Raw genomic sequence first — 23756 nt, 5'->3', positions numbered from 1 at the left:
CAGCCCTCTATGAGACTCTTATCTCCAATGAATTATAAAAAGCTAGAAATGGAGCTGTAGCTCAAGTGGTTGAGAACTAGCCTTGAGCACAAAAGCTCAAGAACAGCCCTCAGCCATGAGTTCAAACTCCAGGACTGGCAAAAAAAAAAAAAAAAGGCTCTCTGAACAGAGGGATTAATTAAAAAGAAAGAAAGGTAGCCTAGGGCCCGTGGCTCATTCCTGTCATCCTAGCTACTCAGGAGGCTGAGATCTGAGGATCATGGTTTGAGGCCAGCCTGGGCAGAAAAGTCTGTGAGACTCTTATCTCCAATAAACCACTCAGAAAAAAGCCAGAGGTGGTGCTGTGGCTCAAGAGGTAGAGCACTAGTCTTGAGCACAAAGAGGCTCAGGGACAGCGCCTAGGCCCTGAGTTCAAGCCCCAACTGCGAAAAGAAAAGTAATTTAATATGTGAAAAGAAGATCTGGGTTATGGCAGGAGAGATCTGAACCTCTTACCGCACCTTTCCTTACTTTTGGGTCTTTTTCCTCCCTAGAGGCCAGGGGTCGGGCCCCTGGGGTCCCCTTCTTCCTCCTAGGATCCTTCTTCCTGCTACCCTTACTCAGGGCCTTTAGTCTCATCTCCCTTAAGCAGCGACATCAGGTTCCCCTCCCCCCATTCCCCTCTTGCTTCTGGAGGATGGTACCTTAGGTCCCTAAAACCAAAGACTGTGACCCCCCCCCCTCTCCCCACACTCCCCCAACCCAACTTCCTCTTTCTGGGAGCCCCGCCCACTGCTCATTCAGCCACCGAATTCGCTGGAGCGGAGCGCGGGGACTCCCAGGCCTGTGGGCGGAGCCCGGCCCACGGATGGGCGGGGCCACCACCTCATTTTTTAAAAACTCAAGGCGGGGGAACCCGTACCCCTAGATCGGGGACCCGGCGAGGCGGCTCTGCTGGGGCCAGGGTGGGGAGGACACAAGGAGGCTGGCGCAGCGCCGGGGGGCCCGTGGCCCTGGGGGCCCACAGTCCATGCCCAGGAACCCCCGAGGTAAGAGGGGGAGCGGGGATGGCCAGGCGGGGTCTGCTCTTTAATTTTTAGAGCTTCTCTTTAGTTCAAGGCGAGCGCTTTTCCACTTGAGCCACAGCGCCACTTCTGCCTTTTGGGGGGTAATTTGGAGATTAAGTATCTCACAGACTTTCTGCCCAGGCTGGCTTGGAACGGTCATCCTCCAGAGCTCAGCCTCCCGCAGTAGCTGGGATGACAGACGAGATCCCTGGTGCCGGGCTCCTGCCCCATTCTTCTTCTTCTTCTGTCGGTCGTGGGGCCTGAACTCTGGGTCTGGGCGCTGTCCCTCATCTCTTCAGCTCAAGGCGAGCACTCTACCACTTGAGCTGCAGCGCCACTTCCGGTTTTCTGGTGTCTTATTGGAGATCAGAGTCTCACGGACTTTCCTGCCCCGGCTGGCTTTGAACCGCGATCCTCAGATCTCAGCCTCCTGGGTAGCTAGGATGACAGGCGTGAGCCACCCGCGCCCGGCTCCTGCCCGATTCTTGAAAACCAATGACAGGCGGAGTGTTGGGCTTTTGGGTCCCAGAGAGACAGCACTGGAGCACCCAGTGTGAAGGGGGGTCTGAAAGTGAGGGTACCCCACTCCCCCCCCAATCCCATCCAGATCGAGACAGAGGAGCGGTGGGGTCCTGGATCTGGTCCTGGATCAGCCCAGGGGATCTGGAATCTGGAGGTCCCGGGGTGCCTTCATTCCTAGGGTGCAGAGCGTCAGAGGCTGGACCCCGAGGGTCCACGCTGACCACGAGTGACCTTGTCCCAAGCTCTGGGATTTCCCGGGACACACCCCCCCTCCCGCCGTGATTGACGTGCCCGGGAGGCGCGGGAATTCCCCCGCCTGCGGGGGATTCCACGCGCTCCACGCTGGGGCTGCGAGCTCCGCCCCGCAGCGGGACACCTGCAGCGCGGGGCTGGGGGGGGGGGCAGCGGAAGCCGGAGGTGGAAGATTCCCTTGGTTGAGCGAGCGCCGTGACGTCAGCGCGTCGCCCGCGGCAGCCCCTCCCCTTAACCCCTCTTTGCCTGGAAGCCAGGCTCCCAAGACTGAGAATTTGGGGATGAGGATGAGGAGCCGTCGGGGTGATGCTGGGTCGGTGGGAAAGGGGGCGACTTGGACTCGCAGGTTCTAAAGAGGAGGGGGCTGAAGTGCCTTCCGGCCCCGGGGGTCCTGGGCTCCCAAATCTGGAGAGTGGGGCGTGTGGGAGAGGGGGGCGAGGGAGGGGGGAGTTCTGCACCCCTGGATTTTTGATGAGCTCGTGGAGGGCTTGGGACTTGAACACCTGGGAGCTCCAGAGAGACCTTGAGCCCAGAGATGTTGAGACCCTGGATAGATTTCTTCAGGAGACACCCCCTCTCCACACCCCGTCTTCTCGTACACCCCAACACCCCTGAAATCAGGACTGAGAGGACTGTGGGTGGGATGCTGCTGCCGAGAGGCACAGGACCCCCCCCCCCCCACTTCCTCAGTTTCCATCAGAGTGGTGGAAAGTTCGGTCGCTTAAAGGAAGGAAAAAGGCGGGCCCTGCTCTTAAAATCTGGCTATTGGTTTTGGGGTTCTCAGGCAGTATTGATGTGCTACTTTTTCCATGCGGGAGAGCAAGAAAGGCTCCCACCTCCGCTTGCTCCCCCATTTCCTCTCCCCCCCCCTCACCCCGGGGGTGTACTTGGGTGACTTAAAGGACCTGTGATGACTTCCTTCCTCCCTCCTCCCCCTCACAGTGAATCGGAATGAGCGCAGCCATTGCCCAACCCAGACAGTAAAGAAGCTTCTGGAAGAACAGAGGCGCCGCCAGCAGCAGCCTGATGCTGGTGGGGTACAGGTGAGGTTCAGGGGAAACCCTGTTAAGCAATGATTCTCGTACAACCCGGTGCAGGAGACGCTCAGAGCTGCTGACTCCGGTGTCCCATAGCTGGGCAATGGTTGTTGAGGAATCTTCTAGATATATGAGTAACCTTGGTTCTTTTTGCTTATGTCTGTAGGGACCTTTCTCTCCTCCCCTGGCCCAGCCCCTGACCCCCGCCGTGAGCTCAGTGAATGAGGCTGAGGCTGGTAAGTCTGGAAATTCACCTATTTTCCTCAGCTCCCAGCCCCAGGCACTCAAACATCTCAACTCAGAATTGGGGGTGGGGGGGAGGAGGGAGGAGCAAGGATCTGGTGGCTCACACCTGTCATCCTAGCTACTGAGGAGGCTGAGATCTGAGGATCATGGTTTAAAGCCAGCCTGAGCAGGAAAGTCCATGAGACTTATCTCCAGTGAGCCACCAAAAAGCTAGAAGTGGAGCTGTGGCTCAAGTGGTGGAGTGCCAGCCTTAATAGTTCTGGTAACCAGGCTTGTCCTCACCCTTCCTCATCCACAGGCCATACTCACTTCCCAGCCTTCCAGGAAACTGCGAATTCTGGAATTGGCAGCCTGGCTCCTTCTACAGGCTTTCCAGTCTGGGACCCTACTGCCATGCATGGGGCCTACACAGACAGCTCCTGCTCTTACTCTGCATCTGATAACTTCCTGATGTCTGATTTCTACCCACCACCTGACCCAGCAAGGCCAGGCCCAGTTCCCCTGGTGATGGAGGTGAGACACAATGAGAACAGGCTATTAGAGGGCTTCTTAAGATTCCCCATGACATGCCAGGCACCAGTGGCTCACATCTGTCATCCTAGCTATTCAGGAGGCTGAGGTCTGAGGATCTTGGTTCAAAGCCAGCCCTGTGTAGGAAAGTTTGTGAGACTCATATTTCTAGTGAAAACTGGAAGTAGAGCTGTGGCTCAAAGTGATAGAGTGCTAGCCTTGAGCAAAAGGGTTCAGAGACAGTACCCAGGCCCTGAGTTCAAGCCTCACTACTGACAAAAAAAAAAAATATCCTCATGATTCTTATGCAGTATTCTTAGATTCCAGGCTGGGTTCAGATTTAATTTTTAGCTAGGCACAGACGGCTCATGCCTGTTATCTTAGCTATTCAAGAATCATAGTTCAAACCAGCCTGGGGTAGGAAAGTCCATGAGAGTCTTATCTTCAATAAGTTATCAAAAAGCTGGAAATGGAAGTATGGCTCAAGTGGTAGAGCATCAACCTTGAGCGAAAAAGCTCAAGAATAGTGTCCAGGCCCTGAGTTCAAGTCCTAGTACTGGCAAATAAACCAAAAAAGATTCCATCCCTCAGATTGTTAAAACTGAAGCCCATATCTTCAAAATCCCTTTGTTTCCCAGACCCCCGGATCCTTGGCCTGTGTTTGTATATTCGAATACACAGTATACGTGGTAGGCTGGGGAAGGGGGGGAGGCTCTCAGCTGATGATCTCTCTTCCCTTCACTTGGATCTATCAGGACCCCCTGGAGACTCGGCTCTATGCAGAACCTTCCCTGCCACAGGCAGGATCCTGGCGAGTGTCTGGGCTCCCCTCAGGACCCCCACAGTTGCCCCCTTCCACAGGGCCCTCCCTGGATACCGCACGAGCTCATCTATTGGCTTTGGGACCTGAGCAGCTTCTGGCTCAGGATGAGGAGGGAGACACGTGAGTCTGTAGAAGGGGGACAGGGGTGATTTGCAGGCTCTGGGCTCTGCCAGGGCCTTGTTCTCACGGCTGCCCCCCCCCCCCCACCTGTCCTCAGACTCCTGCACCTGTTTGCTGCTCGAGGCCTGCGCTGGGCAGCCTATGCTGCGGCAGAGATTTTCCAGATGTACAGGAACCTCGACATCCGGGAACATAAGGGCAAGGTGAGGCTGGGGGTCTGGACTCCTTGACATCTGAGCCCAGATTCTTGGGGTTCAGAGTGGTATGGAGGGTTCTTCAGGCTAATATTTTCTTTTGTGCCAGTATTGGGGTTTGAACTCAGGACCTAGGCACTGTCCCTTAGCTTTTTCCACTCAAGGTGAGCAGTCTTGCATGTGAGCCACACCTCCACTTCCTAGCTTTTTGATAGTTTACTGAAGATAAAGAATCTCCTGGACTTTCCTACCCAGGCTGGCTTTGAACCTCAATCCTCAGATCTCAGCCTCCTGAGGGCTAGGAAAGTCTGATATTTCCTTTCTTTCTTTCTTTTCTTTCTTTCTGTGTGTCTCTCTCTCTCTCTCTTTTTTGTTTTTGCCAGTCCTAGGGCTTGAACTCAGGGCCTGGGCATGGTCCTGAGCTTCTTTTGCTCCAGGCTAACAGTCTTCTACTTGAGCCACAGTGCCACTTTTGGCTTTTTCTGTTTTTGTGGTACTGAGGAATTGAACCCAGGGCTTCCTGCATGCGAGGCAAGCACTCTACCACTAAGCCACATCCCCAGCCCCAAGGCTGATGTTTTCTGTCCCCTGCAGACTCCTCTCCTCGTGGCTGCTGCTGCCAATCAGCCTCTGATTGTGGAGGATCTCTTGAACCTGGGAGCCGGGCCTAATGCTGCTGACTACCAGGGCCGTTCTGTCTTGCATGTGGCTGCTACGTATGGACTCCCAGGAGTCCTTTCGGTATGCCCATGGGCAGGCGGGCTGTCTGGGGTTGATGGGTTGCCTGGATTGTGGTTTCTATGATGAGATTTTTGCAAGGGACTTCGATAGGACATATTTTTTTCCTCTTTCACCCCCTTCCAGGCTGTGTTTAAGTCAGGCGTGCAGGTGGACCTGGAAGCCAGAGATTTTGAGGGTAAGTTGAGTCTGGGCAGGACTGGTGTGGCAGCAGATGGGGTGGAATTGGGGATCTCAGTGAGTCCCTCACTATCTCCACTCTGCAGGCCTCACCCCCCTCCATACAGCTGTCCTGGCTCTCAATGCTGCTATGCGTCCACCCAGCCTCTGTCCTCGGGTGCTGAGTGCCCAGGCCCGGGACAGGTTGACCTGTGTCCAGATGTTGCTTCACATGGGTGCCAACCATGCCAGCCAGGTAAGGCTATGGGAGCTGGGGCCTCCTGGATGTTCAAACACAGACTTTGTTCTTCCGAGCTGTGTGGCTTTGAGCACATTACTTTCCTTATCTGTTCAGTGTCTTATCAACCTGGAGCAGTATTATTGATCTTAGTTTTGATTCTGCAGGCACTGAGTTTTGTAGATTTTACACACGGGCACGCGTGTGCCTGTGCACACGTGCACACACACACACACACACACACACACACACACACACATCCTCATTGAGGCTTGAATTCAGGGCTTGGGATGGTTCCTTAGAGTTCTTCTTTTTTCCCTCAAGGCTGGTGCTCTACCACTTGAGCCATACCTCCACTTCCAACTGTTTTTTTGCTAGTCCAAAGGCTTGAACTTAGGTCACTGTTCCTTAGCTTTTGTGCTCTATCACTTGAGCCACAGTTCCATTTCCAGTTTTTTTTTTTTTTTTTTCTGGTCGTGGGGCTTGAACTCTGGGCCTGGGCACTGTCCCTCAGCTCTTCAGCTCAAGGCGAGCACTCTACCACTTGAGCTACAGCGCCACTTCCGGTTTTCTGGTGGTTTGTTGGAGATAGGAGTCTCATAGTCTCTCCTGCCCGGGCTGGCTTTGAACCGCAATCCTCAGATCTCAGCCTCCTGAGTAGCTAGGATTACAGGTGTGAGCCACTAGTGCCCGGCTTTCTGATGGTTTATTGGAGATAAGAGTCTCAAGGAGTTTCCTGCCCAGGCTGGCTTTGAACCACGATCCTCAGATTTTAGCCTCCTGAGTAGCTAGGATTACAGGCATGAGCCACTGGTACCCAGCCACTTCCAACTTTTTGCTGGGTAATTGGAGATAAGATTCTCAGGGACTTTCCTATTTTGGCTTGCTTTGACCTAGGATCCTCAGATCTCAACCTCCTGAGAAGCTAGGGATTACAGGGCTGAGTTACCAGGTTGGTCCTAGTTTCTTGGAGTTGGGGGTTGGAGTGCAGGACCCTCCTGACTCACCACCTCTTCCCACAGGAGATCAAGAGCAACAAGACCGCTCTGCACCTGGCTGTGCAGGCTGCCAATCCCACCTTGGTTCAGCTGCTGCTGGCACTGCCAAGGGTAGACCTGCAAGCCTTCGTCAACATGAAGGTGTGGCCTGGCTGGGACCGGGCAGATGGTGTGAGATGGGGGTAGCCTAGGGCAGTGGGGCTGGGCACAGAGAGGGATGGGGTGGGGAGAGATGGGGAGAATGCAGAGGCAGAGGGCTGTAGGGCCAGGACAGCGGGGGCCCAGCACACCATGATCCCTATTGCAGGCTCACGGGAACACAGCCCTGCACATGGCGGCTGCCCTGCCCCCTGGACCCCCACAGGAGGCCATTGTGCGGCACCTGTTGGCAGCTGGTGCTGACCCAACACTGCGTAACCTGGAGAACGAGCAGCCGATCCACTTGCTGCGGCCTGGTCCGGGCCCTGAAGGGGTGAGCATTGTACCTGGGCGGATGGAGGGGGCGTGGCTTCCGAGCTAACTCTATGTGTGTGTGTGGGGGGGGGTTGGCCCCCACTCCTGTCAGTCCATCATTCTCTCCATTCTGGCTTCAGACTTTTTGCTCAGTGGTCAAACTCATATCTTTACCTCTAATCCCAGATTTTTTTTTTCTTTTTAAGTGTGACTCCTGGGGCTTGAACTCAGGGCCTAGGCACTGTCCCTGGGACCGTTCTACCACTTGAGCCACAGCTCCATTTCTAGCTTTTTTTAAAATACTTAATTGGATGTAAGAGTCTCATGGATTTTCCTGCTTGGCTGGCTTCAAACTGGTGATCCTCATGACAGCGCCCAGGCCCAGAGTTCAGTCCCCACGACCGGACCCAAAACAAACAAACAAACAAACTGGTGATCGTCAGATCTCAGCTCCCTGAGTAGCCAGGATTAAAGGCTTGAGCCACCAGCCCCTGGCCTAGTATTTATTTATTTATTTATTTGCAGTTCTAGGGTCTGAACTCAGGGCCTTGCACTGGGTAGTAAGCACAGGTGCTCAACCACTTGAGCCAGGCCTCCATGGCTTTAACTTAATTTTCTTTCTTTCTTTTTTTTTTTTGGGGGGTCCGGTCCATGGGGCCTGAACTCTGGGCCTGGGCGCTGTCCCTCAGCTCTTCAGCTCAAGGCTAGCGCTCTACCACTTGAGCCACAGCACCACTTCCGGCTTTTTTCTTTTTTCTTATGTGGTGCTGAGGAATGGAACCCAGGGCCTCAGGCATGCAAGGCAAGCGCTCTACCACTGAGCCACCTTCCTAGCCCCTAACTTAATTTTCAGATAGGGTTCCCCCTGGGCTGACTCCATCCTCCTGCCCCTTCCTCCCATGTAGGTGGGATGACAGGTATGCACCACCACGCCTACTTGGTGGTTGAGATTGGAATCTTGCTAACGTATTTGTCCAGCTTGTGCTTCAACGGCCATTGTCCTCCCTTCTGAAGTAGCTGGGCTTATGGCGTGAGCTGCAGCCCCCAGCCCCAACCTCAGACTTTGACTGAGCTTCAACCAGTCAGCCTTTAACTGCGTGTGGCAAACTCCCTCATTTCCCCTTCTCGCCTCACCTTGTTTGTCCACAGCTCCGGCAGCTGTTGAAGAGGAGCCGTGTGGCCCCCCAGGTTTGTCCTCTTAGGACTCAAACCCAGAACCTGGACTGATTTTTCCAGTCCCCACCGTCCCGTGGGACAGCCAGCGTATGCTAATGTGGCAGATCCGTGATGTGTGTGGAGCGTCTTGCCATTGGGGTCTTACATTAAAACCCCCAAGTGGCTGCTGGGGGTGGGGGGGGTGAACAGTCCCCAATATTTGGGGTGGTGTGATCCCTCCTTCCCTCACAAAGGCTATTTTTTAATGATTTCTGTGAAATCGAGGCCCCTTGATTGTTTCTGTGAAACACCCCAGAACCATGGAACCTTCTATCTACTTGGATCCTTCAGGATTCTTGCCCTAACTCAGCCCTTCATATCCAAACACCCTAAATATAAGCCCCTTTCCTGGGACTCAGAGAATCATGATTCTAACCCAGTGGGTTTCTTCTGATGGCCCTAGACCTACACCCCTGAGGTGCCAAGACCTTTCCCACACAGAGAGCTAGGGAGTCCCTGCCCCAGACTGCAGAGACCCCAACAAATCCTCTGCTAGTCCATCCTGAGTCTCCCTATTAAACTCTTGTGTGAGCCAGTGATGTTGTCATCTTGTCTTTGGGGGTGTTGGTTGTGGGAGGTAGCTGCAATACCCCACATGTGGTTTGGATGGTGCGTGTAGCTGACACGAGGGACGCTCTTTACAGCCAGCTCTTGTCGAATTTTGCTTCTTGCAGGCTGGGAAGTTCAAGAGCAAGGGAATCCCAGAGCCTCCTGTCTGCTGTGGGCCTTTTCCAGGTTGGCAGATGGCTGCCTTCCTTTTGTGGCTGTTTTCAGGGCAGGTACCGGTGGCTCATGCCTGTGAGTCTAGCTACTCCATAGGCTAAGATCAGAGGACCATGGTTCAAAGCCAGCCTAGGCAGGAATGTTCTGGAGACTCTTATCTCCAAGGAAGGGGCAACAAACTAGAACTAGAGGCATGATTCGAGTTATAAAGAAAGCCTGTCACGAATGGAAAAATCAAATCTATTTCAAGAGGCCCAGAGATTTAAAAAAAAAAAAAAAGGAAAAAGAGCAATTGGGAGCAAAAGGGTATTAAGTAAACAATGCCAAAATAATGTTTTAGTAATAGCAGCTTTTAAAAAACACATTGTTCTAGTTAAAGTGGCCATAGTTCATTACCAAATCACCGCATTTGTTAAGGAATACTTCATTAAGGAATCGCACACTGATTCTATTGAGAAAAAATGGTGCTTTATTTCTAGTCTCACGGCTGGAAAGTCCTTACCTGTTAGTCTGTAGCTGTCTCACCGCCATGGAAGCACAGGGGTAGCTTTCCTCTGACCTGTGGCATTAGTGGAAGGCTCAGGACAACTGAAAATAGAACCAATGGTCACAAGCCCAGGCATCCTCAGAGAACTATTTACACTGTCTCCACCTTGTATTACAAAGCATCTTCTGCCTTCCAGGTGTGTGTTTAATATACATGACCTGTGTTTACATGGGTATATTATGAAGAAATTTTGTCAGTTCATGGGCCCTTTGGGAGAGATAGAAATCCAGTCCTCCCTCCCCAAACCATCTGTTGGAAAAATGGTGATTTTAGTTATGTTAGACTGTGGCAAGATACTGCCATCTGCTGGCCCATTGTGATTTTTAAAAAGGGCAAATCTACAATGTCTAGTGTAAAGGGCTTCTTTTTTTTTTTTTTTGGGTCCAGTCGTGGGGCCTGAACTCTGGGCCTGGACGCTGTCCCTCAGCTCTTCAGCTCAACCACTTCTTCAGCTCTACCACTTGAGCCACAGCACCACTTCCGGCTTTTTTCTTTTTGCTTATGTGGTGCTGAGGAATCGAACCCAGGGCCTCAAGCATGCAAGGCAAGCGCTCTACCACTGAGCCAGCTTCGCAGCCCAAGGGCTTTTGTTTATCTGTTTATGTGAGGACCTGGAGCTTGAATTCAGGGCCTGGTTGCTGTCCCTTACCTTTTTCACTCAAGACTAGTGCTCTACCAGTTGAGCCACACCTCCAATTCTGGCTTTTTGATAGTTAATTAGAGATAAGGACCAAGTACTTCCCAGTTCAGGCTGGCTTTGAACTGTAATCCTCAGATCACAGGCTCCTGAGTAACTAGGATTACAAATGTGAGCCACTGGCACCTCAACTTTTTTTTTTTTTTTCTGGTTATGGGGCTTGAACTCTGGGCCTGGGCGCTGTCCCTCAGCTCTTCAGCCCAAGTCAAGCACTCTACCACTTGAGCTACAGCGTCACTTCAGTCTTCTGAGTTGTTTATTGGACTTAAGAGTCTCATGGAGTTTCTTGCCTGGGCTGGCTTTGAACCGTGATCCTCAGATCTCAGTCTCCTGAGTAGCTAGGATTACAGGCACCTGGCCTTAACTTTTTTTTTTTTTTTCAAATATTTGAGAGGCTGGGAAGGTGGCTCAGTGGTAGAGAGCTTGCCTTACATGCATGAAGCCCTGGGTTTGATTCCTTAGTACCACATAAACACAAAAAGCCAGAAGTGGTGCTGTGGCTCAAGTGGTAGAGTGCTAGCCTTGAACAAAAGAAGCTCAGAGACAGTGCCCAGGCCCTGAGTTCAAGCCCCAGGACTGGCAAAAAGAAAAGAAAAGAAAAGAAAATGTATTTAATTAATTAATTTGCAGGTCCTGGAGTTTGAACTCAGGGTTTGAGCACTGTCCCTGAGCTTTATTTTGTCCAAAGCTTATTAGCAATCTCCTACTTGAGCCACAGCACCACGTCGGATTTTTCTAGAGATGTCTCATGGATTTTCTGCCCAGGCTGGCTTTGAACTGCAATCCTCACTTCTCAGCTTCCTAAGTAGCTAGGATTACAGGCATGAGCCACCAGTATCTGTCTTTCTTTTCTTTTCTTTCTTTTCTTTTTCTCTTTCTCTCTCTCCCTTCCTTCCTTCCCTTCTTTCTTTCTCTTTCTTTCTTTCTTTCTTTCTTTCTTTCTTTCTTTCTTTCTTTCTTTCTTTCTTTCTTTCTTTCTTTCTTTCTTCCTCTCTTCTCTCTCTCTCTCTCTCTTTCCTCTCCTTATTTATCCCCAGGCTGGCCTTGAAACTGAGACCTCCTCCCCTTTGCCTCTAGTATGGGAAGGATTACAGTCATGCGTCACCACACTCAGCCTACAGTGCACAAGTTGAATTTTGTAGTGAATTGGCCAACAGCTTAGTAAAAAGGTCAAGCATATACATGCTGGGAGCCAACCTTCCTGGGCTGAATTCCTATTCCCACTGTGCCCAGATGCAACCTTAGGTTCACGCTGTAACTTCTCTCGGCCTCCATCTCCTAATCTACATAGATGGGGTTAGGTAAGTTCCGTTTCTATGGGCCAACACCAAACCCTCTCAGTTCTCCTAATAACTTATCTTGGGGCAGGCAGCAACATCTGGAGAAGGTTAACCCCAAAGGTTACACAGCCGGACACGTGCAGGGGCCATCTCTCAACAGGCCCCTGTAGACCTGCCACGACCCTCTCTGGGACCCCGGACTTGGGGATCTGGTAGACACACGTGGGAGCCTCCGCGGTTCAGCACCATAGAAAGCTCCTGCGCAGGCGCATAACGTCCAAGCAAGACCACGCCCCTCCACGAGCGCTAGCACCCTTCCCATAGCCCCGCCCACATTTAAAGGGCTATTAACCAATCAAAGACGTCAAGGAGGCGATGAGGGGCTTGGGGCAGGGGGGAGGTGGGGAGGGGGGGGCGCAACCACACAAGCGGCTGTGCTTACTGTCCTTACACCCCGATCCTCCCAGAGAGACACAGGATGGTCTAGTGGGGGAAGAGGACTTTATTGGTATGTTAGTTGGACAAACGTGGGAAGAGGAAATCCAGGGAGGCCACAGACACTGGGACCAAAGTAGTGGTCACCTTAAGAAGCAATAAATTAACTTACAAAATAAATTAAAGTGAGGGAAGCGGAGTTGTCCCAAGGGGGAAAGGGCAGCAGCTGGGGATACCTGGGGATTTTATTTTATTTTTTTAGGGATGGAATTTTGGAACTGGGAAAGGGGAAAGAATGAACTTGTCGAGACTTCCCTCCCCCACCCCTAGGCTGGGAGTTGGGGGGGACGGTCTTAGGGGATCCAGGACCTAGAGGGGTGGTCTGGGATCAGCTGACAGTGGCAAGGGGGCAGGTTCAGGGTCGTTCCTCCAGGAAGCGATAGGTGGGATTTTCATAGCCATGCTGCTGCAGTGCTCGAAGCTGCTGCTCCTCCAGGGTTAGCATGGGGTCCACCTACAGCAAGGATGGGGGGGCGGGGAAGAGGAATGGAAGGGGGGTGTCATGCTTGGATCTCCGGGAGCTGGTGGTCCATCCATGCCCATACCACATCCCCCTCTCCTCACCTCCACCACTCCGTGGCTGATAGTCCCATAGGGCTTCTTCCTGCGCAGGAGCAGCAGGGACAGGACGATGAGGGAGCCCCCTCCAGCTCCCACAATCAGCAGACCAGACACAGCTTCGCGGGACACGCCTGTCCCAGCTGGTGCCTGTGGGGAAGAGAAGGATGGGGGTGGGGGGAAGGAGAGGGAGGCAAAGGCATCTTTGAGGCTCACTTTGGATTCTGTGTGTGCGTTGAGGTCTCACTAAACAGACTAACCTCTAACCTTCCCCTAAATGTCCCCTGCGTCTGTCTCTTACCAGTTCATCTCTCTGGATCTCTGAAGAGTGGAATGGAAAACCCCTTGGGGCAGACGCATTGACCTGGGGCAGAAGGGAGAACAGGAAGAGTCATAGGACCTAACATGCCCCCCACCCCCCATCCCAGCTTAGGAGGGATCCCTTTCCTTTCCCAGTACCCAGAAGTCCACGCCCTCCAGCCCTGGTCTTAGGAACCCATAGCACCTCCCTCTCTCAGGACCAGGAGTTCAGGTCCCCCCCCCCACCTTCCCTCAGACACCTCCCCTTTAGCCCCCCCTCCCCGCCCAGGCCCAACAATGCTTACCTTCTGCTCATTCTGCTCCAAGGGGAGTATCTTCTCTTTTCCAGGGGATGGAACATCTTGTTCTGTGGACCCTACCCCTCCCCCCAAGTTCCATCTCACTCTTGAGGGTCCAGTGGTGGATTTCACCCCCTGGAAGCCTGGGGTTCCCAAGTTATGGACCCTTCTCCTTTTGGGGTTTAGAATTCAGTAGGCTTTAGTGGTTGGGGTCTGCTCTGGTTGACACTCACCTTTTGGAAGGGTCTTGGGGGTGTCTGCTGGCAGCCGGAGGGACAAGGCAGGAGGAAGAGTAAAGAGAGGAGGCCATTGTCATAGAAATAGTGGAGAAACTTCTTCCCCAGGCTGATAACCAGCAGACTTTGGGGAGATCAGGAATGAGACTGAGGGCTTATCCCCTGAAGTCTGGGGTCGTCTCTCAGACTCACTTACCGTCCTTTGGATCTGATGGCTGAGGCCCATCCTTATCCTCAATGCTGCTCCCAGGCACAGTGGCTTCCAATTCATTGGGGCCCAGGTGTTCAGAGTGGAGGAGTTCCTCTGTGGAAGGGGTGAGGGAAGGTGGGAACGTGTAGAGGGGTGGCTGAGTATAGGGATTCCACAAACAAAATGGGGTGAGTGACTAGTGCCCTCTTTGTCCAGTGGTAGAGAGATCAAGTGTGGTGTTAGCACTGTGACCTGGAAAAGTGGGGAGGTGGATGGGGCAGCCCTTTGGCAGGCAGGATGCAGGTTGAAGTTTCAAGAGTCTGACTTACTTAAATATCAGGAGATTTGGGGTCAGGCGTGGGACATCTAGGAGGAGGGCACAATTGATCTGGGGGCTGTGTAAGGTCATGCTTTCTGGGATTTGTGCTTTTTTTGGGGGGTCAGACAAGGGGCTTGAACTCTGGGCTTGGGTATTGTCCCTCAGCTCTTCAGCTCAAGGCAAGTGCTCTACCACTTGAGCCACAGCACCACTTCCTGTTTTCTGGTGGTTAATTGGAGATTAGAGTCTCACAGAGTTTCCTGCCCAGGCTGTCTTTGAACCACAATTCTCAGATCTCAGCCTCCTGAGTAGCTAGGATTACAGGCGTGAGCCACCAGTGCCCGGCTGGATTTGTGCTTTTATGCATGCTCTTCCCCTTGCATTTTGTCACTTGTTCTAACTAACGGAACGTAAGCCCAATCCTTAAGAAGACTGAGAGGAGCTGATGATGTAGCTCAGTGGTAAAGCACTTGCCTAAAGCATGCAAGTCCCCAGGTTCTATCCTGAGCACTGAAAACAAAACAAAAAGCCCAGCCAAACAAAAATCGCTGGGTGCTAGTCATCCTAGCTACTCGGGAGGCTGAGATCTGAGGATCATGTTTCAAAACAGAACCTGCAGCAAAGTCCATGAGATTCCTTTTTTATTTTATTTTTTATTTTTTGGTCAGTCATGGGGCCTGAACTCTGGGCCTGGGCACTGTCCCTCAGCTCTTCAACTCAAGACAAGCACTCTATCACTTAAGCCATAGCACCACTTCTGGCTTTCTGGTGGTTAATTGGAGATAAGAGTCTCACGAGTTTCCTGCCCAGGCTGGCTTTGAACCCAGATTCTCAAATCTTACCTTCCTGAGTAGCTAGAATTACAGGCGTGAGCCACTAGCGCTCGGCTTCTATTAGATTCTTATCTCCAATGAACCACCAAAAAGACAGAAGTGGAATGTAGCTCAAGTGGTAGAGTACCCACCTTGAGCAAAAAAGTTCAGGGACAGTGCCCAGGCCCTGAGTTCATGGCTACCCTGCTGGAGAACACATGAAGAGGCTCCATGGAAAGAGAGGCCCTACTTGGAGAGGGAAAGAGGCACTTTTGCCACAGTCCCAGCCTCCAAATGATCCACCAGTTAACTACAGCTGCACACCTGACTACTGGCAAGACCACCGGAAGAACCACTCTGCCCAACCCAGACCACATGGCACTATCATGAATGAAGAAACAGGGCTTTTGAATTGCACCACTAAATTCTAGGGCTATAAAGGCTAGATCATTGAAAAGGTGTGTGTGTGTGTGTGTGTAGGGGGGAGGAGGGAGGTGTTGAGGGCTGGGGTTCAAGGTCTCCCTTCAGAGATCTGGAATGGGGGCCGAAGGGGCACTCACGGATCTGGGGTCGCAGCTCCTGAGCTAGGTGTGGGTTCTGGTCCAGCAGCCCCAGGCTTTGATTCATCCTTTCCTCAATTACCTGAAGGTGGGTCTGTACCTGTGGAGAATAGAAAATAAAGGCTTAACTGAGCCATACAGGCCTGAGAAGAAGAAAGTGAGTCAAGATGAAGGGAGAATTTCAACAGATTGCAAGGAAAAAGCTCATACAGTCCACCACAGACAAAATGTAGGATATAAAAGGTCAGGAACTGAGCCACAGGATAAAGGAAAGTGCAGAAGAAACAGAATACAAAAAGAAGGGAGAAGCTGGGTGCCAGTGGCTCATATCTGTCATCCTGGCTACTCAAGAGCTCAGATCTGAAGATCAAGGCTCAAAGCCAGCCCGGGCAGGAAAGTCCGTGAGACTCTGATTTCCAATTAACCACCAGAAAAAAAAAAAAAAAAGGAAGTGGTGCTGTGGCTTAAGTGGTAGAGCACTTGCCTTGAGCTGAAGAGCTTAGGGACAGGGCCCAGGCCCTGAGTTCAAGCCCCACAGCCAAGAGAAAAAGAAAAGAGAAGGAAGAGAGGTCTGAGGGGCGGGGTGAACAGGACAGCTAAGGTCTGGAGGTGTGTGAGCACCTGGAAACGCATCTGCTGGGCCTTCTCCGGATCCACAGCGGCTACATGCTGGTAGTGGCGCAATGTGTGCCTTTGCTCCTTCTGCTCAGCACGCAGGTAGCGCCGCAGGGCCATCAGTACACGCTCTGCCTGTGGGAAGGACGAAGGCTGCCAAGGCCTACCCTAACCCTTGTCACCTTCTACTCTCTGTCCCCCCCCATCACCGCCATACCTGAGGTGGATCTCCCTGTAGTGCTGCCAGGAAGCCCTCCAGGGCAGCTCGGCGCTGGTCATTGATAAGGGCGATGACCCGGGTGGCATGGGTCTCCACCAGACGTTGGCGCTCACCAGACACCTGCTCCTCCAGGGTCTGAAGAATGGACTGGAAGTGCTGGTGGTGGGGGAGGGGGTTGAAACGAACAGGAATGGGGGACTCAAAATGAGGTAAGCAGGATACCAGTGGCTCATGCCTATAATCCTAGATACTCAGAAGGCAGAGATCTGAGGATCGCAGTTCCAAGCCAGCCCGGGCAGGAAAGTCCATGAGACTCTTATCTCCAATGAACCACCAGAAAACCAGACGTGGTGCTGTCGCTCAAATTGGTAGAGTGCTAGCCTTGAGCTGAAGAGCTCAGGGACAGCACCCAAGCCCAGAGTTCAAGCCCCACAACTGAAAAAAAAAAAAAAAAAGAAAAGAAAGAAAAAGAGTTGAAAGAGCCCAGGAAGTTGGTGGTTCATGTTTGTAATCCCAGCAACTCAGGAGAGATAGGAGAATCCTGCTTTAAAAGCAGCCCTGGGACAGGATCATCTAAGAGACTTTCTTTTTGTTGAGTTGGTCATAAGGCTTGAACTCAGAGCCTGGGCATTGTACCTGAGTTCCTTTGCTCAAGGATAGCACTCTACCATGTTGAGCCATTTCCAGTTTTCCAGTGGTTAACTGGAGATAAAAGTCTCCTGGACTTTCCTGTCTAGGCTGGCTTTGAACCTTGATCCTCAGATCTCAGCCAGCTCTGGACTCTTTGAGACTCTTATCATCAATTAGCCACCCAAAAGCAGGAAGTAGAGCTTTGACTCAAATGGTAGAGCATCAGCTTTGAGCAAAAAAGCAAAGGGACAGTGTGACCAGGGTCTGAGTTTAAGCCCTAGTACCATCACAAAACAAACAAATAAAGTGAAAATTAAGTTAAAGGGAGTCTGGATAGGCAGGGCTATGGTACAAGTGGGAGTGGGGTTCAGTGGGTCTTGGCTGGAAAGGGTGGGCTTATAAGGGCAGGTAAAGTGGGAGTAAGGGCTCAGCCTGCTGGGAGCCAATCTTAGGGTGGGAACCATCTGAGACCAGAATGGATCAATGTTAATATGATGGGAACCAAGTCTTGCAGAGAAGGCAGGGCCGTCATACAGGCCTTCATGATAGTCATGGCGGGGACCCAGGGTTGAGTTGGAGGCTGACATGAGTGGGGTGTGCATGGGATAGGGCTGCACCAAGGCCAGGATGAAGGAAGTGGAGCCAGAGTTAGACGGCACAGCTTGCTGGGGTGGAACTGAATCAACAAAGTGAGATCAGAGGGGCGGGGCCAGAGCCAGGGGCCAGGGTCTAAAAGGGTCTAGGGGCTAGGCTTGTGTGAAGACGCCAGAGATGGGGGGAGGAGTGAAGAGAGCAATGACAGGTCAAGGGGGTGGGGGCCTGCAAAGGCCAAGGGAAATTAGGAAAAACGTTGAAATGCATGGGGCAGGTCTAGGCTGAGAGAATGTACGGGATAGGGGAGGTGGACATGAAAAGGATCATGGGATGCTGACCTACCTCATTCAGGGCCTGCCTGTCGGCTTTAGGCAGGTTCTTGGACTGGTTGTCAGCCATGGCCCATTCACGCATCACCTGGGAGGGGGAAGGGGAGCTTTTGGATCCTGGAATCTACCCCCCAACCCCACATTCACATGGTGAGTGATCCAATCATTCAAAAACGCGGGAGGGGGGCTGGGAAGTTGGCTCAGTGGTAGAGCGCTTGCCTTGCATGCCTGAGGCACTGGGTTCGATTCCTCAGCACCACATAAGCAAAAAGAAAAAAGCCGGAAGTGGCGCTGTGGCTCAAGTGGTAGAGCACTAGCCTTGAGCTGAAGAGCTGAAGAGCTGAGGGACAGTGCTCAGGCCCAGAGTTCAGGCCCCACAACCGGACCAAAAAAAAAAAAAAAAAAAAACAAAAAACGCGGGAGGATCTAAAATTCTTAGTCTTACTGGCTTTTGGCTTCCCAAGAGAGATCACCCAAAAAGAATTCAGAGGAGACAGTGCCATGGACCAGAGTTTCCATAGCATGTGGCGGCATCTCAGTGGGTCTCCAGGTGAGGGAGTGGAAGCTTTGGAAGTGATGTTGAGGGTTTTTAGGGTTGAGGGAGGCTAGGGTAGCGTTTGAAGGTAATCTCCATGTGTTCTTGGTATTTGGGGGAGCTCTGTGGTTGTTATAGGATGGGGGGGCTGTCACCTCATTAATCTGGCGCATTCTGCGCTCCTCCAAGTCCATCTTGGCTCTCAGGAAGCCTTCATGCTCACTGACCTCCCCAGGCATGCCGAAGTAAACATCCACACCGTCGGTGGGCCTGGGGGTGGGGGTGACTGCAAAAACCAAGGATCAGGCTAAAGAATCATGATCTTGAGAACACGGGAGGAGACCATCACCCATGCAGTTCAACCACAGCAATTACCAAGCTGGCACTGTGGAAATGTATTTCTGGCCCCTTGCCTGTATTCACAAAGCTCAGAACGCCCCCCCCCCTTTCCACTTTTTTTTGTTCTGGTCTTGGAGGTCAAACTCAAGGACTGAGTGCTGTTCCTGAGCTTTTTTTTTTTCTTTCCCCCTCAAGGCTAAGCACTCTACCACTACTTGTGCCAAAGCTCTATGTCCAGCTTTTTGGTGGTTCATTGGACATAAGAGGCTCATGGACTTTACTTTGTGGAGCTGGTTTTGAACCACGAACCTCAGATCTCAACCTCCTGAGTAGCTAGGATGACAGGTGTGAGACACTGGCCCCTGGCATAAAATCCTTTAATACAGTCTTTATTTCCAATGACCCCGGGGACCTATCAAATGGTTTCTCCACTTCCTAGTGCCTCCAAATCTACCAGTCCCTCCCCATTTATTGCAGGCTAGTGCTTCCAAAGCTACTCCTTTCTCTTACATCACCTCCATTGGGCCTCCCTCACATGGTGAAAGAGGACTAGGAAGATGGCTACTTCTGCCCTCACCTTTGCTGGTCAATCCTGGGGTGTGGGAACTTGGGGGTGGGCCTCTTTCTTCCTCCTCTTCCTCTTCAGCTTGGGGCGGCTCTACGAAGTAATCATCCACTGGTTGTAGGAGAGACTCCTCCTCTTCTTCATTCTCACCCACTTCTGTTTTGGCACTCAGGGGCCAGGACCGGGTTGAAGGGTCACTGAGAAAGCAGAAGACTCAAGAAGTAAGATCCACCCTTTACCTCTTGGTACCTCTTGGTGGGAGAGGGGGATGGGGTTGGGGAGGGGAGTGGGAAGGGAGTGTTCCCATCCCACTCACCCAACTGCTGTCCTAGATGGATCGGGAGTGGCTGGAGGAGGACAGCAGACATACTCCACACCTCGGAACCGATCTGCACCACAGGGCAAAAGCATGCCGGAGCCGTGGAGGATGAAGCCCTGGGAGGCGCAGGCCTGTGGGAAAAAGAGGCCCAGAGGCCAAGATTGTGAAGCAGGAAGGGGATAAATGGAGAGTCTGATAACTGGGTCTTGGGCTGGTTTTCTGGTTTTATTTTGAGGGGGGGGGAATGGGGTATGGAAGGGGCTGAGGGATGGAATTCCTATATGTTAGTGGGAAAAGCAGGGTTGGCCAAAACTCCTGCTTTCTGGTGAAAAAGGTGGTCAAAGGCTTTGGGCTCTGGTCCGTGGTGTGTGGAGGGGATGCAGGGATAGGTGGAGCAGGGTTCTGACCTCTTGAGCCTCCTGATGTCTCCGAGTTGAACTCTCACACTGGTCCATGCGCTCCTGGTGCAGGAACCGACAGCCTTCGGGCACTAGCAGGGCCTCGCTGACAAATTCACCAGCTGGGGAATGTGGGTATGTGGAAGGTACCGGAATGAGATGCACCCACGGGCTACAAGTCCGCCCTCCTCAGAATTCAAATAGCTTATCCTCAGGCGCCTCTGCCTGACCAGAAATGCAGGCCACCTGGCCCTCTAATGTGGGCCAGAGACAGAGAGAGACTCCGAACCTGGTCTCAGGTCCCCACCCCCAGTCTGTGACTCACGCAGGCAGAGGAAGGGCACAACGTGGGGATGGGGGTGGGCACAGCGGCCGTCCCGGGTGCCCCCGCACCAGCTTTCCATGGGGATAGCCTGTTCAGCCTGCTCCACACGAGCAATGTGTAGCTCCGGATACATCTGCAGATATCAGCAAGGGGAGATCAGCCCACTGCCCTTGCTTGCTAGTCATTCGAGCTCTTCACTGGCTGTGTCCTTTTCTAGGTTCTGTATGCCAAAGAACTTCTCCATCCTTTGGGCCTTGCTTCTCCATTGAACCATCCTTAGATATCTAAGCCTTGGTACTCACTGGACACCCTTCCACCCCACCCTCTTAAAAGTTCCTTCATCTTAGCCAGGTGCCAGTGGCTCACGCTTGTAAATCCTAGCTACTCAGGAGGCTGAGTACTGAAGATCGTGATTCAAAGCCAGCCCAGGCAAGAAACTCCATGAGACTCTTGTGTCCAATTGACCACAGAAAACCAGAAGTGGAGCTGTGGCTCAAGTGGTAGAGTGCTCATCCCTGAGCTGAAGAGCTCAGGGACAGTGCCCAGGCCCAGAGTTCAAGCCCCACGCCTAACCAAAAAAAAGAAAAAAGAAAAAAAGTTCCTTCATCTTGTCCAGTATAGGCTTGTCTAGTTGCCCTATCAACTCGAGTCACACCTCCACTTCCAGCTTATTTTTTGTTTGTTTTTGTTCGTGATGGGGCTTGAATTCAGGGCCTGGGCACTGTCCTGAGCTTTTGTGTTCAAGGCTAGTGCTATACCACTGTGAGCTACAGCGCCACTTCCAGCTTTCTGGTGCTTCATTGGAGATAAGAGTCTCACAGACTTTCCTGCCTTGGCTGGCTCTGAACTGCCATCCTCAGATCTCAGCCTCCTGAATAGCTAGAATGACAGGCATCAGCCACTGGCACCTGGCTCAATTCCAACTTTTCAATAGTTAGACACAAAAGTCTCACACTTTTCTGCTCAGGCTGGCTTCAAACCTCAATCATCATATTTCAGCCACCTGAGTAGCTTGGATTACAGGCATCAGCCACCAGTGCCTGGCTGGTACTGGGGTTTCATCACAGGGCCTCTAGTTTGCCCTTGGGCCACACCTCAGTCTCCTGTTCAGCAGTGTCCCCTACCATCTACCCTGGACCCCATCAGGCTCTTTCATGCCCCTCCCCTTTCTCTGGCCTCTGGTCCTTGCTCATTTTGCATTAGACCTGTCCATTCCTGGCCACACCTCCCAGCTAGCCAATCTCTCACTGGCCTCCATCACTCCCCCCCACCCCCACTTTGCGGGTCCACAAGCCTCTTTTTTGTCTTAGCCCCACCTCTCCTTTGGCCACACCCACTTACAATCCTTCTTTACAAATCCCACTAGCTTTCAACCCTCTCCACCCCCCCACCACTTAACTAATTGTCTTGATTAGCTGACGTCTTTGCTCCCTTGTCTTCTCTCCAGATTGTTTATCCAAATAGTTTTGGCTTAGCTGCTCCTGGAGCCACACCCCCTTCCCCTCCCCTTAGCTCCCCAGCCTTCTTAACATCTCCAACCAGACCCTGCTGCCTTTGGCACGTCTAGCTTCTCTTAGAGGTGACCTCGTCGCATTTGGGTCCTGCTTAACCGCTGACCATCCGCCGCCCCCCACCCCCACCCCGGCCGCAGATCTGTCCCCACCCACCTGTCTGCAGTACTCCAGCGCACGCTGGGGGTCCCGGAGACAGCGCTGTGAGTGCTGAGAATCTGGTTCCCAGCGGCCCGTGCGCAGATCTCGGTGAAGGGTTAGGTGCCCACATAATCCAGCCACCTGGGCAGACCCTGGAGCCTGGAAGTGGAGGCAGACAGGGCATTGAGGACCCAGTGAAGCAAGTGAAGCACCTGCTCTTGTACCCCCTAGGCCCCAGATATTCAGACCTCTGCCCATCAGCACCAGAGCCCTCTTCCTCCAAGGACCTGGGTGAAGGGCTCGTTCCCGGGGAAACAGCTCTCTTTAGGGCGGGGGCGCCCCGGCTCTCCCGTTGCTATGGCAACCCAGGTCCCCCTTCCTCCCTCCCTCCCCCCTCTCCCGGGTTTCTTGCGGCCTTGTTGCTGCGGAGACAGGCTCCACCTCCACCCCCAGAGCAGCGGATCTGGAGCACCTCCCCTTCAGGAAGGGGTTAAATCTGAATCGTGCGATGGGGGTGGGGGAGGAGGCCCCCCAGAACCCAGGTGTTCCGGCCCCCTCCTCCCCCCTCCATCCCTAGATCAGGCTCCCATAGCAGAGGGGTGCAAAGATGACACACAGGGCCTGGTTCTCCCGCAGGCCTGCATAACAGAAAGCTCCGTCCTGGTTGGGGGCTGGGAGTACTGTTGGGAGGCCTGGCTCACTGGGTTCTAGAAGCTGGACTAGGGATGGAGAGGGTGTAAGATCCTGGCCTGGATTCTGGGATCTGTGTACCCTGGCTGCTGGTGGGGGCAGGAGGTGGAGGGAAAGAGGGGTGAATCGTATGTTCAGGTGTTGAGGGGCTGGGGTCTGGAGAAAGGGTCTGGAGGCGGGGAGGGTTGCTGAAGACCAATCCCTAACATTGCAAAGGATAAGAAGGCCCGGGGACTGACAGACAGATGATGGAAGGACTGGGGCCTGAAATCTTGGGGAGGGGGGTGGTTTCACAAATAACACATCTGTCTGGAAAAATAATCATTATAAACAACAACAACACCTGTGCTTTCTGCCCTTGGACAAGACCGTGAATAGGGTAGAAGCGGGAGGGGAGGGTGTCCAGAGGTCAGGTCCCACCCCTTCCACCCCCGTCCCTTCCCCCACCCGCGCCCTCCCCCCAGGCCTCACCTCGGCCCCACCGGGGCTCCCGATGGCCAGCTGCGCGCGCAGGAGGAGCAGCAACAGAGACAGCAGCAGAGGTAAAGGTGGCGGCGGGCCCCGACCGCGATCCACGGGGTTGCAGGGCCCCATATCCCGGCCCTCACCTCCCGTCAGGTCCCCAGCACTCTCCACCCCACCCCGCCCCTGGCTTGGTCCGGGCCCAGCCCCAGCCCCAGCGGTGACAGGAGCTCCCGGCGCCGCCACCGCCGCCGCCGCCGCCGCCGAGGCCGCCGGCCCCGCCCCGCCCCGCCCCGCGCCGGCCCCGCCCCGCGCCGGCCCCGCCCCGCGCCAGGACAATAGCGCGGAGCTCTGCGCAGAGCGAGCGAGCCAGACCGCGAGAACCAGAGAGCGCGCGGCGGCTTGGGCACCCACGGGGAGGGCCTGTGCCAGGACCCCCTCCCCCAATTCCATCCCCCTCCACTCCTCTCCTGGAGATGCCAGGCCTCCCATCCCCACGCGAAGGGCCGAGTGTGT

At 53.3% G+C, this 23756-nt stretch overlaps 2 protein-coding genes across 4 annotated transcripts; one reads left to right on the top strand and one right to left on the bottom strand.

The window, feature by feature from the left end:
- The first annotated feature begins 938 nt into the window (after positions 1-938).
- Nfkbid (NFKB inhibitor delta) lies at positions 939-9088 on the top strand. 2 transcript variants are annotated; one of them, XR_011367357.1, is made up of 12 exons: positions 939-1028; positions 2763-2863; positions 3024-3093; positions 3402-3616; positions 4369-4556; positions 4654-4759; positions 5345-5491; positions 5615-5666; positions 5755-5903; positions 6908-7052; positions 7191-7355; positions 8486-8570. XR_011367357.1 is itself a non-coding variant. In XM_069999069.1 (12 exons), exons 1-12 carry the CDS (start codon positions 1010-1012, stop codon positions 8561-8563), a joined length of 1407 nt encoding a protein of 468 aa, XP_069855170.1. In that variant the 5' UTR covers positions 939-1009; the 3' UTR covers positions 8564-9088. The 2 variants fall into 2 exon arrangements, 1 of the variants encoding a protein (XP_069855170.1); XM_069999069.1 differs by having other exon boundaries at positions 6908-7024; positions 8486-9088.
- A 3192-nt stretch (positions 9089-12280) lies between these two features.
- On the bottom strand, positions 12281-23423 carry Aplp1 (amyloid beta precursor like protein 1). 2 transcript variants are annotated; one of them, XM_069998655.1, is made up of 17 exons: positions 23250-23423; positions 22104-22247; positions 20437-20569; positions 20121-20233; positions 19711-19844; positions 19407-19591; positions 18646-18776; positions 17969-18043; positions 16400-16558; positions 16189-16317; positions 15568-15667; positions 13883-13990; positions 13684-13710; positions 13457-13527; positions 13153-13215; positions 12858-13001; positions 12281-12747 (listed from the first exon to the last, which is right to left on the bottom strand). In XM_069998655.1, exons 1-17 carry the CDS (start codon positions 23370-23372, stop codon positions 12649-12651), a joined length of 1938 nt encoding a protein of 645 aa, XP_069854756.1. In that variant the 5' UTR covers positions 23373-23423; the 3' UTR covers positions 12281-12648. The 2 variants fall into 2 exon arrangements, with proteins under 2 accessions (XP_069854756.1, XP_069854757.1); XM_069998656.1 differs by having other exon boundaries at positions 13684-13707.
- Between the last annotated feature and the right edge of the window lie 333 nt (positions 23424-23756).

This window comes from Dipodomys merriami, unplaced genomic scaffold (genome assembly GCF_024711535.1).
Source record: "Dipodomys merriami isolate MVZ:Mamm:240054 unplaced genomic scaffold, mDipMer1.0.p SCAF_52, whole genome shotgun sequence".
In the NCBI taxonomy this organism is placed as follows: domain Eukaryota; kingdom Metazoa; phylum Chordata; class Mammalia; order Rodentia; family Heteromyidae; genus Dipodomys; species Dipodomys merriami.
The sequence above is the reverse complement of the archived record's forward strand: the minus strand, read 5'-3'. Positions and strand labels throughout refer to the sequence as shown.

Coding starts and splice junctions, on each gene's coding strand:
- Nfkbid (XM_069999069.1), top strand. Junction 3,617..4,368: donor CAGTTCCCCTGGTGATGGAG/GTGAGACACAAT, acceptor TGGATCTATCAG/GACCCCCTGGAGACTCGGCT. Junction 4,557..4,653: donor CAGGATGAGGAGGGAGACAC/GTGAGTCTGTAG, acceptor ACCTGTCCTCAG/ACTCCTGCACCTGTTTGCTG.
- Aplp1 (XM_069998655.1), bottom strand. CDS start 23,372: ATGGGGCCCTGCAACCCCGTGGATCGCGGTCGGGGCCCGCCGCCACCT. Junction 19,592..19,710: donor CCATCTAGGACAGCAGTTGG/GTGAGTGGGATG, acceptor CTGCTTTCTCAG/TGACCCTTCAACCCGGTCCT. Junction 16,559..17,968: donor ACAGGCAGGCCCTGAATGAG/GTAGGTCAGCAT, acceptor CCCCACCACCAG/CACTTCCAGTCCATTCTTCA.